General features: G+C 33.9%; 1 protein-coding gene across 3 annotated transcripts in view; it reads left to right on the forward strand.

Annotated features, from left to right (window-relative positions):
• Window positions 1-15,054, forward strand: part of LOC138324663 (receptor-type tyrosine-protein phosphatase mu-like) — a 38,881-nt gene that overhangs the window by 15,155 nt on the left and 8,672 nt on the right. For all 3 annotated transcript variants that reach the window (XM_069269697.1, XM_069269696.1, XM_069269699.1), the window contains exons 8-9: window positions 14,231-14,323; window positions 14,678-14,770. In XM_069269697.1, coding sequence (XP_069125798.1) covers window positions 14,752-14,770 — 19 coding nt within the window. In that variant the 5' untranslated portion in view covers window positions 14,231-14,323; window positions 14,678-14,751. The remainder of the gene's footprint in view (window positions 1-14,230; window positions 14,324-14,677; window positions 14,771-15,054) is intronic.

Raw genomic sequence — 15,054 nt, forward strand, 5'->3', positions numbered from 1 at the left:
GAACCATCGTATATATATAGAGCTTAAACACCAATCAGTATATAAACGGAGCCTTAATAACAAAACACACAAGCTTTAACGAGGTGTCATTTGTAACATTTAACTTATACTAGTGTGAAATTACTCCATGTCAAACAACCACGTACGGAACGCACATGGCGGCCACACGAAAACAATATACCTTATTCACACATCTATTTTACGGATCATACATCAGAACTGCAGTACTAGTGTAATTACAAAGTGATTATGAAGCAGGTATACCCTTTTGTGTAAAATGACAGAACCTAATCCGTGAACATATTTTTACAGCGATTCATATCTGTATAAACCGGTTTCTGGGCCCCCATGAGCCTTCCTGGTTTTATATTAAAGAACAGGTAATTGCTGCTTTGTCGGATATTGCGTTTATCATGTCGCTCATTACTGGTTATCTGGTCACTAGGCTACTGGTCCATCTGGTCACTAATGTCCATCTTCACGGCCGTGAGGGCGTCACGTAAGTAGACAAAGATGATGTCTTTGGAGTATTATCATATAAGCAAAGATTTGTATCGATATCGTAAAAATGCAGATAACAAATAATGTCTTTAGCGTTGATGTTTATGTGACAGGACATCTAGAAGTGATAAGGGAACTCTGATATTTAAATTAATGTAGGTCAGAGAAAAGAGGTAGACTGAACCAATGATCCAGTCAATCACAATGTACACGTTTATTGATAGAGCTATTACTCCGACTGAATATTGTTAATGTTTATGCTCGACTGAATATTGTTAACGTTATGCTCTGATGATTTTAAATGATGTGACACATTTAAATGTTAGTGTGATATATAGAGCAGTATATATAAATTAAATAGCATTGCAAACTCTTTAAAGTTATAATTGCCGTAATACATACGATGCAAGAAGAGCTTTTGATATGTTATTCACCACCAACAATTACCAACATTCGTAAGAATAACATACTTTCAATGAATAGGTTTTAATTTTACAAGTATAAATAAGAGCTCAAAATGATTTCTATTTACATCTACATTGATTACATACGGTCAGACCATGAAACCAAGATGTGGTCTACAATTTCATTTTCATTTTTTTACAGTGTGTAATAAGTAATTGGAAAGTGAATTAAGAAGGTATTTTTACATCTGAACATACATAAGGTATAAAAAAAACAAACTTTTACGGTGCATGAATTATGTTGTGTAACTAATGTTTATGTTTGTCTGTCTAGTTTTGAATGATTTACACAGCTTATACAACCACCTGATGGCTTCCAATAGATTGCTAAAATTAAATATAACATGTCAAATATTTTGCCTAGTAACATAATATATAAACTTAATGACAATTTGCATTTGAATAAATTAGTGTTGTGTAGCATATCAAGTTTAAAACGACGTACATGTAATGAATTTTAAAAATATGAAGTTGATATGATACATATTCATATAAATAGCTTGTTTATTTAAATCGAATGGCGAAACTTGTACAGACTTATAAAAAATACAAATCACTTTCGATGGCGCGGATAAAAGTGGGGTCTTAGTGGAAAGGAACCCGGACCAAAGTTTCAGGGAGAAAAATACGTGATCAGGGCAGGAGGTGACCGTGATCTTTTAAAGTCCATGCCGGGAATCGAATACCCGGCCGACTAGGTGAAAATAGTGGGGCTTTGTTTAACCACCATAACCACCCGATTACAAATAATTTATAAACTTAAGATATAAAAGTAGGAACCTTGCGATCCAGCTAGATTATTTTTCACATGACTATTCCTTATTGTTTCTGAAGTTACAAGGACACGTGAATGAAACTACTCATAAAAATAATCGTTCACAACACTAAATATGCAAGTAGTAATGTCATATTAATGTAAATTGCATGTACATATCGCTGCTTCGCACGAATTCGTTTTTTGGTTTTTTTTCTATGTGGACCGTTTCTCCATCATAATGCTTTCATGATATATAGCTTCATATGTTATAATATCCTATATAATACTGAAATTGGGGCAAAAGGTGTGCTGCTAGTCAGTGGGAGAAGGATGAAGGAATTAAGATGCCGTTTCGAGATGTAGGGGATTTTGAACCGCGGTTTCACGTCCAAAACGGCAATGCGTTCACTAATGATAGTTTTATGAAACGTTCGACGAGATTCACGATAGGAGATTGGAGGGGATAAATGGAAGATGAGCGTTTATTAACAAAAAGAGCAGATTAAGTATGAATTAAAAATACATTAAATCAACTCTAAAAATTTTTTTATTTATTTCTATTTATAATAGAAAAGATGTATCCACATACCATTGCCGTGCACCACAGGTGATTGTTAATTTTATCCTTTGTGGGAAATTCGAATTCCATTTTCCTAGACAGTTATAACTAAAGATTGAACCAAATGGATCCTAATGTATCATATTTTTTATTGCCCTTTTCCAAGCAATCGCATAATAAATAGTACAAAAGGAATGAAAAAAAGGGGCAAGATTTCATCCAAGTGGTGACAAAAAATACTTTCTCACATAAAGATAATGTCGCAGTAGTTTAAGAATTCATTACCAATTGTGCATTAATCATGTGGCCATCTAGATAAAATTGGGCGGAGGCATTGTAAGATATTGAGCAAATGTCCTGTAGAAAGTGTGACAGAAAAAAATGTAAGCCCAGTTGTCATGTTAAACAGTTTCCTCACAAATTCTGTAATTCGACTTGGGAGGGATCATTAACAGTTTAGCCAACATTGGTTCAAGATTTAGTGGATTTACCCCGGGGTAACGGGTGTTGGTAACAACAATGCGAAACTGTCATTATCGTAGGTCAGTAATTTATTATTTTATTCACTCAACGACATGGCGTTTGGTGTGATAGTATAGTAAGTTCATCAAACGCTATCAGTGATTAACGAAACCACCAAGGATTAATATTTCAGAAAGAATATAAGAGGGAAAGAGGGATGGATAGTAGAGAGAGCGGTATAGAACAAATAGCATATTATAACAAAAACATTGAATTAAAATGTAGCTTGTTTCAGAAAACCTATGCTTTAATGGTAAACTCACGCGTCCGCAGAGTTCTACTCCTATATAGAAACTATGGCAGCTCATAAGGCCGTAAGAGTGGATGTACTTCACAGTTCTAAAGGGGTCAGACTGTTGTACACACACGGATTTCCCTTAATACAGAGAAGGTCTGGTGGCAGGTAGACCTAACAACAACAGTCTGTAATAGACAACCGTGCACTATCATATATAGAAGTAATTACAACTGTAATCTTATTTTCATTAATGCGCTAAAAATAATTTAATTACATTACACCTTTCCAAGATATTTGTTACAGATATGGGTCCTAAAAAGTATTCCGTTTGGTTGTCTGTTACGGGTTTGATATGTTTGCCGAAGTTTCATAAGATATTTATCAAAAAGGAGCCCAATGGTTGGGGACCACAATTCTGCACTGAAAAGACGAATCCCGCTGGAACTAGGGGCGAAAAACAGTAGTTGTTTACAAATACGCTGCCTGGGTTTTGTGGAAACGGTAATGCAAGTTAAAATTTGACCAAATCAAGATATATAATGGAATGATAAATGTCTTATTTTGCTAAATATTTTTTGAATAGTTTTCCTAATATGATAAAAAAACAATGGTCCAAAAAGACCGTTTTAAATTAACTGCTCACGATGTTTGAATATTATAATACAACTTGTATTCGATTTCTTAAATAAGATCTCTAAAAAATTTTTAAAAACTGAATATCTCAATTGCATGTAGAGACTTGATTTGGATATTTGAAAATGGGGTATCTATTAACACTAGAACAGTTTAAAAACATATTTAGCTTTTAGATTTTTGTGGGTTTTTTTAATGTTAAAACGCAACACTTATTATGTTTGCAATTATCGTTCTAGGGGTCACATTCTGGCGATCTTTGTGATTGGCGTATCAAAATGCTAATTTTAAATTTTGCAGAGCTGTCTTAATACTTTGGTGTGAGAATATAGTCATTTCCTCCGCAGACCACAACATAACTACCTGTCCTTATCCGTTTAAAAATATTTAAAATAGAAACTTTATTTTAACGTATACGAATCGAATATTATGGCCACAAATAGTGTTGATATAAAACATTTTGTATGGTTGATCCGTGTTTATTATTGTCAAGAAATTTTTGTCAACTTATAAAACATGTATGCTTTTTAAAAACTATTAGGAGATTAGGAAATAGGTTTCATGTAGAAATATTTATGAATGTTGTTTTATGTAAAGTTGTTGAAAAGTAGAGTTTTGAACTCGGATCCATTATTCCCACCCCCTAATAACTGTGTCTCCGACTTTGACATTAATTTCTATTAGTAGGGCTATTATTCCTTCTTGTCTAGGCTTTTTAATACATGGGTACACTTCGGACATAGAGATATTCTTACATTGCCGAACGAGCTATACTCTAAAGCCGTCATAGCCGGGTTTGAGATCTACCTGTCTAAGTAAACTCCAACTGGAGTGCAGGAGTGCGTTGTTACCAGGACAGCACTGCTAGTCTTAGCACTGGTATAACGCAAATCAGTAATGTACCGAGCGGTGGTCGAGGGTGTCGCCCGTATTTGACCATCTATTCTGACCGCCGGACAGTACACACCTACACGTGGTACTCGACTTGGGCATTTTGGGGAATTATGTGAGGTTTATGTTAATGGTACGGCATAAAAATTAATATATTACTGTATGTAAAGGTTAAATACGCGTATACACGAACACTATTTCCCCCAGATTAACCCATTTACAACACAGATAATCTAGGTTAAGTAAACACTTGGGTAATGAATCATAATGAATGACTTCGTGTTGCAAATAGGGTCATATGAATAAGCAAATCATAGCCTACTGTAAATAATAAATGGAGAGAGGCGATCTACGAAGACCTCAAAAAAAGTCAAAGAGTCTATCAGAATTGACTAAGTGATTGGATTTGAAAAAATTTGAAAAACAAAAAAAAACAAGGGTAAACCTAACTAGCCAATAAAAATAACGGCACTAGAATAATCCGCTTTTGTATTCCTCTTCATTATCTTATATTTTGGTAAGCAATGCACTTGAGACTCTAGCCTCTCGTCCTGAAAATATGAGTAAAGTTAATAACGGGACTTACGGAAGTCAAAGCATCGAACTGGTTATGATATAATCGAAGCACTAAACAGATTCTCAATAGGTGTAACATTGCAAGAAGATAATAAAGAATGAGTATATTTAGCCCTATGCTGGAATCTCGGTCGTTGGTCTAAGTCAGCATGACAAACGTATCATGTACTGAGTGGAGAAATAGGTCGGTCCATTAATATAAGGGTTGTATTATGGGTAGCCAGTAGCAATAGATTGGATATTGTGAATATAGGTATTATATTGTTTCTTTGTAGCATAAGATTGATGTTGAAAAAATAGTACGGAACGTAAAATCTATTGTTTTGAAAGAGAAAAATAAAACAGAGATTTGTGGTTGATAAGTAAAATAAAATCACTTGTGTAGGATAAACTACATGTAATAAAATAATGTCACTATTGGGTCATCTAGGACTATTGAAATCCACGACCTTTTGGATTAGTTTAAGACACGTGGAGTTTCCGGAGACTACACCCAATGAGTTTCATAATTCCATGCGAATCTTATTTATATGCAAAGAGAAGTCCTGCCTATTTTGGTTTACGGTTTTTAGTATAAAAAAACCAATTTTACATCAAGAACTGGTAAATATAAAAAGAATGCCTTTGAGATAATCAGTGGGCATTTGCAAAAAACAAAAAAACAGAAACAATTTATTAAATAAAAAGATAAGTGACTTCTATAAATATAAACAATGATAAAAAAAAAAAGAGTAGGAGACTTGTCAGAAGACGACCTATAATCAGATTGATTCGCGAGAAATGCGAAATTCAAAGAATCCAGAAGCGCAAAGATACGTATAGAAAAGAAAACAAGAGATTATAGAAGTTGAGAAAACTGAATTTAGATTATCGAGAAAATTATAAGAATGTACTTCAGAATGAGAATAACAAGTTAAAATAGTAATTTTATATAATGGTGTAAGAAGTATCATATTCAATCTAAATTCAAATATTCAAATAATAAACCATGAAAAAAGAATAAATGAAAAACATAAAATTTAGACATAAAGGGATGAACATCGAATTTACCATATATAGCAACTTTCAGAGCGCAATTCGGGGATAAAAGTGTTATTAATGAAGGTGAGATCTTAAATTTGATTAGGTATTTTGCTGATCATTTTTTTTCTGAACAAAATGTTTTTTGAAACTTTTTTAGTTTCACCTAGAATGGAAGACACCCGGGTTTTATCATAAAAGAAAATAAGGTAATCGCATTGATACTTATACTTCCATAATATTACATCTCCTCCAATCGACCTTCGGACCGAAAAAAGGGCTGGCAAAATGTTATATATTCTTGATATGAATTTAACGTGGTCGTAATTGATTATTAAAAATAAAACAGAAGAATAGATACAATAAAGGAAACGTGTCCTTAAACGGATCCAGAGATTTACACCTTCTAGAATCTTTAAAGATAATTAACATATAAATATATATAAATGTAGGCAGTATAGGAGTAATAACTAAAATAAAATAGAGGGGGTTGACTAAGAAAAGAAGGAGGTCAGTTAAATTCTCTGGTGGGCACATTTTATAGTGTTCTTATCTATTCTGAAACCATAGATATTCTTATTCAGAATGTACAGTCATGTTATAGATATTAGAAAAGGCTAGTATTCCTTATGAGGAAAAGATATGGGAGAAATGGGACGGATTGTAATGGAAGTGGAATATGCTAGATAAGAACTATGTACTTGGAAGGATATGTATGCCATCGCCACATGACGAGAGTGGTGTGGTATGTGAAATTTCTTCGTAAAAGATTATAATAGATGTGAAATTAATTTCAATTTTCAAAACACATTAAAACAGGCATAACACAGACGGTGCAATACACACTTTAGAAGTTCATATTTAATTGTTTGCTTATATTGTATGTAATAGGGAGAAAAGACACGTATGCTGGTTATACATATTAGAATTTCAATCTTTCGTATTCAGATACTTTTGTGCTGGAGATATTTACTAATAACTAGAGGAGACATTCATGCGATTCGCTGCCCTACAAACTGTGAGGGAAATTAACCTGTGGAGAGAGTACAGATCTGGAGCTTGTTCCGGTAGGACTACCTTTTGAAGAAACGAGACTTATTGACAAAATATAAAAAAGACATTAGACTGTCATAGATACTGATCACAGAACTACATAGAGGAGAGAAAAACAGTCTGATAACACGGGCAAACTAAAACGAAACAAAATATTTTATACAAATTATTTTTATATAATGATGATTAATAAAGACAATTTAACATTAAGAGAATTAATCTAATATAACTGTTTTCTAATAGATAAAATACATGACGGGCTAAGATATTTGGGCTATTTTAGACCAAGATTGGTATATATAGAGAAATATAAGAGATTGAAAATCTGCTTTGAATCGAAGATTCATTGGGATTGGTGAATTGGGTGAATTGACGTTGCACTTGAAACATCAATTATATGAACTGCGAAGCAGTCATGTTGATTAATTTGTGATCATGGAGAAACAATACATGCAAGATTCATTCTGTAAGTGAATCAATAATTTTATAGAAGTGTCTATTGTTTCCAACGCTTATTCAGAGTGAAAATATTCAGTGTAACTTCAGTTCTGATCTCACGGTTGGATAATGAGATATAATACTAGACAATTCTGTATTGATAATATAAATATTATGTTTAATAGAGATGATTTACACTGATGATTATGAAAATGAGTTCGTCTACCTATCTTAAATGAAATACATAACAAACGGTTGAAAACAACACAGAATTATATAGAAAAGATTACAACACTAATAATAACTGAGCTCTACAGTTTAATGACCTTGATCCTTGTGCCTATTTCAGAGATGCATGTTTACCAGGGAATTTTCCGGCATATTACTGCAGATGTCACAAGCGAATTGATGGGAGAACCTAGAAACAAGAGTTCTCAAAGGAAAGAATGTTCAAGATATATTGACTACTTTTATTTTAAATACATGTATACTTCATATTTTTTAAACATATACAATATAGCCGTTATTTGTTTTAAAGTCTCAATGTAGAACCTTAGAAAACCTAATGCATCTTCATTGTCTAACGCGAGCATTATGAGTAAAATCCAAGAGTAACTTCCGAAGGCAAAAGTTAAGAATCGCTCAGACAATATAATTTAATTAAGAAGTATTTAATTAATATAATTAGTTTCTCTGAGAAGTATATGATTTAGATTAGTCGTATAATTACAGAATAGTTAAACATGTTTAAAACATTGAAAATAATTTGAATTAGTTTCATAAATATTACATGTACATCACCACAAAAAGTCCGTCCAAAATTTCTTTTACATAAATGGCTAGAATTGAGTTATTTACTAGGAACATATTTGAGAGACAAAAAATATGGAAAAAAATATTCAAAGGGTTACTATACACTGTAGTTATATTAACCCGGGTTATTTTGCCATAACAAATCCTGCAAGGCCTGTGTGAACAAATTAGACAAGTAGATTGATCCTTTGATATTCATGAAAAATTATCGAATAACGTTACACATGGCTTTAAATTGGACTGCGCTCACTGTTATGTTCAAAGGACGTCTCTGTAGACTTGCGAATGGTCAGTTTTTTTTCTTCTAGGCTACCTTAAAGATGCTCCACCGGAGACAGAGCATAAATAATATTCATCATTTGAACAATAATTAATGTTTAATCGTGTTTATATATAAGTCTAATTAACACAAAAAACATAATATAAAATAATTAGTTTTGCTTTTGGTGCATGTGCAATCAGTGTTTCATTCCATATAGAACATAGTACTACGGAATTTGTTCAGGATGCTATCAATTATTTTTGATATTTTTATCTTGAAATAAAATTAGAAGCTCAAGCTTATCAATGGTGGTAATAGTGTAAAGTAAGTAACTTTTGTAACTGAAGAAAACTACTCATTCGTCTGCTCTTGCTCTTGTTTTTTTATTGAGAAAAAAATAGTATTTGTCAGCGGTGGAGCATCTTTAAGATTTGCTCTGACGTAGTTCAGTGGTGGGTATAACGACAGCTTTTTTTTTCAAATGCAGGTTATTAGTAAACGGAATAAATTATAATGTTTAGATGAGCGGTGCAGTTTCAACTAAGGACATTTTTCAACGTAGAATTTCATTGAATATTAAAGAATTAATTTAACCGAATCATTATGCAAAAATTATGCTCCCGCTGTCGTGGTAACGTCACAAAAGGTAAACCAGTTGACTGATGACAAGACTAAACATCTCAAAGTAAGCTGTAATTTAAATGCATTTAGCATGCTGTTGGCAAAATACTCATTGTTCTTAATATGGACATTTTTTATTCATTTGACAAGTTTCCAAAACATTGACAAAATCGATTGTCAATATGACATCACCCAATTGCACAAGCAATACCAACAAAAAAAAGTAACATTGCAATCTTTGGTTGGTTTAAAGTATGTTATTGGAATGGAGTTCTCTTATTGTTATATAAATTACATGGAATGAATGTAAATAAAAACACATTCTTACTTTACAGTTAGAAAAGATGATGCGAAGCATTCATAATTGGTAACGATATAGCTTCTCGGGTAAAAAAAACGTTATTCTCAAACTATCCATTTAATTTTTGGCTGTATTTAGATCATTAATAAACATTTGAACACTCATTGGTCAATTTGAAGATTTGTTTGATTTGTGTTGAGTGTTGGTTGTGCATGAAACCTCGGATGTTGTTTTTTACAGACTGTAATAACGGGTACTACGGGACCTACCTGTACACCTTGTCCTTCTGGTTGTAACGGTAACACGTGTGACAGATCGTCAGGTATCTGTACAAGTAAGTACTTACTTCGGACTTATTTTATTTCTAAAAATAAGTAAAGGATTTATAATGTTATTTTATTTATTTATCTATAAAGAGGAGATATTATGATTGATATTGCCCACCAAAGATTATCTTGTCTAAACGATGATAACAGTTGTATACAGGATGGGGTTTTTAGCCTATTCAATTAACGAACAGCAGTATAAAAGTACAATTCAATTTTCATCAGTGAATAACTTTTTTATTTCAGATGGTTGTTCATCCGGATTTTCCGGCACATATTGCAATTGCCCACTGAATTGTGGTGACCACATATGTCCTCCCGGTAACTGCACAAGTAAGCATCCATCTATAAAAATCGTGATATGTTTCAAAGATCTGTATTTATACTTTGTATTGACGTTATGTAATTCATAAATCTACCTTTACATACAATGTATGAAATCTTAAATTAAAGTTGGACTATCAGAAAACTATTGGAAGATGAGAAACAGATAGATTTATAACAGGTATGGATTTCCCTCCTTGCCTTGCAAAATATTCGTATTCATTGACGCTATCATGAGACGGGAACTTAGGGTCAGTTATAAGTTCTCACGCTTAAATAATTGTCTTGCCTATACCGCTTAATATGCAACAAGCATGACAAATATGGACTATGTTATCGCGTATTTGAAAAAGTAACTTAGTAAATGACACAATATCTCAAATTTTTCTTAGCACTGATGTGTTTTATCTGATACGTCGGGATAACACGATGATCCAATTAACGCTAATCGTTTGATATTCTAAAACATTAAAAATTTGTTGATGTGAAAAATGCTTCAATACATCTATACAAAAAAATACAAGGGTAGTTTCACTTCACCTCCCATATTCGTTTTTACGTTTTTTATTATCATTATGGTTAACAGACTGTGATATCTAATAGCTCCTCGTGTGATTTCCCACTACAATTACGACTTTTGTTTCATATTGTAATAAATAGCATTCCATTATTAAATGTTCAAAATTCCAGAATGTAACGCTGGGTTCCATGGAAGTTCTGTGACCTACCATGTCCTTGTAACTGTAACAACAACACATGTAGCCAGGACACCGATTTGTGTGAAGGTAATTATAATTTTTGTACCAAATATTAACTCTAATGTGTGAATCATTACGTAATCTTCCCACGAAAAAATCACTCCACAAGTGGTACATGTTCTACCCTGGTTTCAAATATTTACATGTTTTACCAATTTCCATTGAAAGCTGAGGTATTATCTTTATTTTGAACAATCAGGAGAACCTTTTATCTTATTACCATGTAACAGATGATTTCATAAAACGTGCTATAATTATGTCTTCTAATATTTCTACTGCAGTAAATTTCTTAAATAATTCGTTGCAGTATTAATTTTTTAAAAGTAAATGTAAATTGTTTGATTGGTTCATTAAGTCGCATAACTGTATAAGTTCACACTTTAATCCTACTTTAATAATACACTTTCTAAATAAAAAATTAAAAAATGCATAAAATTATCCGTCCGTAAGATCGTAATAGTGCGCTTGCTTTGTGGTAAACTGATGCAAAAACTAACTATGGAGGATTATCAAACGAATAATCTGTTTCTTGAGAGATAATGCCTCGTGCGTGGTACATACATACCCCACAATTAATTGTCTTCAGCCTGCGTGGCATGTTTTATCAACGTTCGGTGTATTTCTGTTTATATATACCCTTGGTTCTTAAGTGCGATGATCGCATCAGGATTTCTCATTAAATTTTGCTTCGTTTTAATGAGTTGTTTTGATTATCCGTTTTGTTAAAAAACCATATATGGTGTATTTGTGTTGTGTGAGGGATGCGAGGGGGTGGTCTCGAGTTCTGTAGAAGTACTACTTTGACTTGTTCGATTGGAAAAAGGTGGTTGAGGCCCAATAGGCTCGACCCCTTCCTCTTGCCACGTCCCTGTCGCCGTCCACGTCCCCGTCACCCGCCACTATCTCCCTGCGGCCTACGTGATCGCCCAAGGCCATCTTGTGTGATCATAGGGGAGCTATCTGGCGAGCTAGATTCATGAGATCAAGGACTCGTCTTGCTGATTGCTCGGTGTACGCAATATATGATTTATAATTATCAATTTCATAATATTCATTTAACTGTTTGCACTATATCAATATATTTACATAGTAAGGCAAAGAAATGGGACACCAATTTGTTAATGAATTGCATATGTTTTGATAATATAATACTATTATCCGAATTCATCAGTGTAATAAATCATTCATTTTGTGTATCATGTTCCACCATCACGTGTGCAGTTTATATGCACAATTTTAATTTCTATTTGTCTTATTAGGGACGTACAATATTAACATAAGCTCGAAATATATTTTCAAAATGGAGTTTTTTACTTAAACCGGTTATATGTCTTGTAGCAACAATATTATTTAGCTTCAATAACGCCTTCCCTGCGTTTAAATGATTAACACGTATCTTTTTTTACCCCTATGATAATCCCCATTAGTCGCTGTATTTATTTTGGTGACAATCGTGTAGCACATCAGCTCCGCGTAGAAGAGCATAAACATTACTAATAATTCACAAATCGGATACTTTGTCATACCTTACAATTCACTTTATTTGATGCGGCCTTTGATAAACATATGCAGCTGTCATGTCGATACTGTGGTTTTATCATTTCGTCACATTTATGGCACTGTTTATTAACATTGTGTTTGGTTATATTTTGTGACCTGTTTTCCGACAGGAAAAAATGTGCACGTACCCGCAGGCACATGCATTCATCATGTTCCAGGTCTGATATCTTCGGCTGTTTATCGTTCGGTTGCGAGAAAGTGTCTAAGTTGGGCTTGTGTTTCAAATGGCAATATATTAAAGTAATTAGTTATACATTTTGCAAAATATCTATACCACCGAACATCTTGAATTTGATTTGGTATTGTAACTTCAACTTATGCCATCGATTATTCATTATCTTGTGTTGGTGTTGCGTTCAGAAAACGTAAGCGCAAAATCCACAAGGAAACATACCTCTTTACACTTGAATGCCAGTTATTCTGTGTTTGCATATGCACATTATTATCTGCCCTTGCGGATTAGGTTATTGATTGTGGACGTCATGTGTTTGCGAGCGTAACGTTATACTTATGCGGAGAGAACAAAGTGAGTTTGCGCTCAGCAGAATAATGGACGTAAAAAATCGATACCTACCCGCCAACGGGTGCTATAACACTCGTGTTATTATAGCATAAGGACGGAATTACTATTAGTATATAGTTCGTATTCAGCATATTTGCGGACGTTCCGTTCCTTCGCCTTGTTACAGCGAACAACATTTGTGGTTGGAGTAGATCTGTCTTTTCTTCCCACCATTCACTTATTTGTCACTGATCTGTTTTTGACGGTCGGGAGATTTTCTTTGTTCAGCCCATAGGGTTCGACAGAATGGGGGTGGGGGGCGGGGGGGTTTGCGCGCTAACCGTTGAAACACGAAAGGACAAAATTACGTGACGATCATGGACTTCTTGCGGTTATGACCGTGGAGTGCATTGTCGATGACATGTAATTATTACTTGAAGCGCTGACAACGGTACTATGTTCAGGTTCGCGGGGAATATTTGCTGCTTTTAGGCTAGTATATATTTCCCCCCTTTTTTTTCCTTTTCTTTGTTGTATTTGGGAGAAAAAAGGATGTAATTTCCCTTCCTATGAGTGTGCTGAACAACATAAATCTCTAACACCCGGGAGGAATTCCTAGAAGTGTCCAAAGTTCAGGGATTACCACTTAGGGAGTTGTGTTGTCTTTGTCACGCGACCTGTCTAAATATTTATTTTTTCATTTGCCCTTACTATTAACAGGGGATATCCCGTGGTTGCTAGGGTATAAAAGAATAAATTCAGAGGGATGTAAGAACAGTTCAACTGACCGTGTGACCGTGGCGTGCATTATCGATGACGTCACCAATATTGACGCGCAGACAACGGAACAATGCTCATGTAGCGGTGAAAATACTTCTTTAAGGCTAATATCTCTTCCTTTTCTTTTGTATATGGGAGAAAAAGAAGCATTCCCTACCTATGAGGGTGTGTGACAACAAAATCACAACCCCTCGGCGAATTCCTAAATGTCCAACCCTCGGTAAGCCTCGGGTTGGACGTTCATGGATTACCCCTCGGGTTGTGATGTCGTCGTCACACTCTTTAAATAGGGAAAGATTCCATTAATCAAATATGCTTTTAAACTTGACAGACTGCAACGATGGATATTATGGGCCTTCCTGCACACCATGTCCCATAGGTTGTAGTACTAACACGTGTGATAAAACCTCGGGGAACTGTCTACGTAAGTGTCATTTTATCTCGTATGCTTACTTAAGGAAAGTAGTGACGTTTGTCTTCATTGTTTTTTTTAAAATGTATATAATTTGATTTAAGCTGTTAACTTATAGTTCCATTCTTTGGATATTGATTAAAACAATCATATTTGTTCTAGTTTTTCAATTGTTAAATAAGTTGAAATTAAAAAAAAAAAGTTAAAATGAGATATATTATAGACATGCATGCATGTGGTATGCTCATATGCTGGACTAATTAAAAGAATGCAATGGAAATATAAAATTCGACAATAGACATTACTGTTTATAAGGATTGTATTGCATTTTGGCCGCTTATATCAATACTTTTTTTTCCATTTTAGAATGTAATATTGGTTACCACGGTAACCACTGTGACCAGCCTTGCCCTGGTAACTGTGAGAACAACACGTGTAACATGGACGGTCAATGTGAAGGTATGTCACAGCCTAAGTTATTATAACATTTCTGTTCAAAGAAAAGAACAAAAAACAGGTGCCGGTTTCACATTATTTACTCATTTTTGGGGGTCTCTGTTTTAATGTTGTTGAGATTAAACAGTATATAAAGATGTTTCTGTAATAATTTGCTTAAAACCCGAACATAATGAGAACAACAAATAATAAAAATTCAATGTTTTATTCTATTTTTCTATTGTAACCATGGTTACTATGGCGACACATGCAGGCAAGTGTGCCAATATACCTGTCACAGTAGCATA

This window comes from Argopecten irradians, chromosome 6 (assembly GCF_041381155.1).
Source record: "Argopecten irradians isolate NY chromosome 6, Ai_NY, whole genome shotgun sequence".
In the NCBI taxonomy this organism is placed as follows: domain Eukaryota; kingdom Metazoa; phylum Mollusca; class Bivalvia; order Pectinida; family Pectinidae; genus Argopecten; species Argopecten irradians.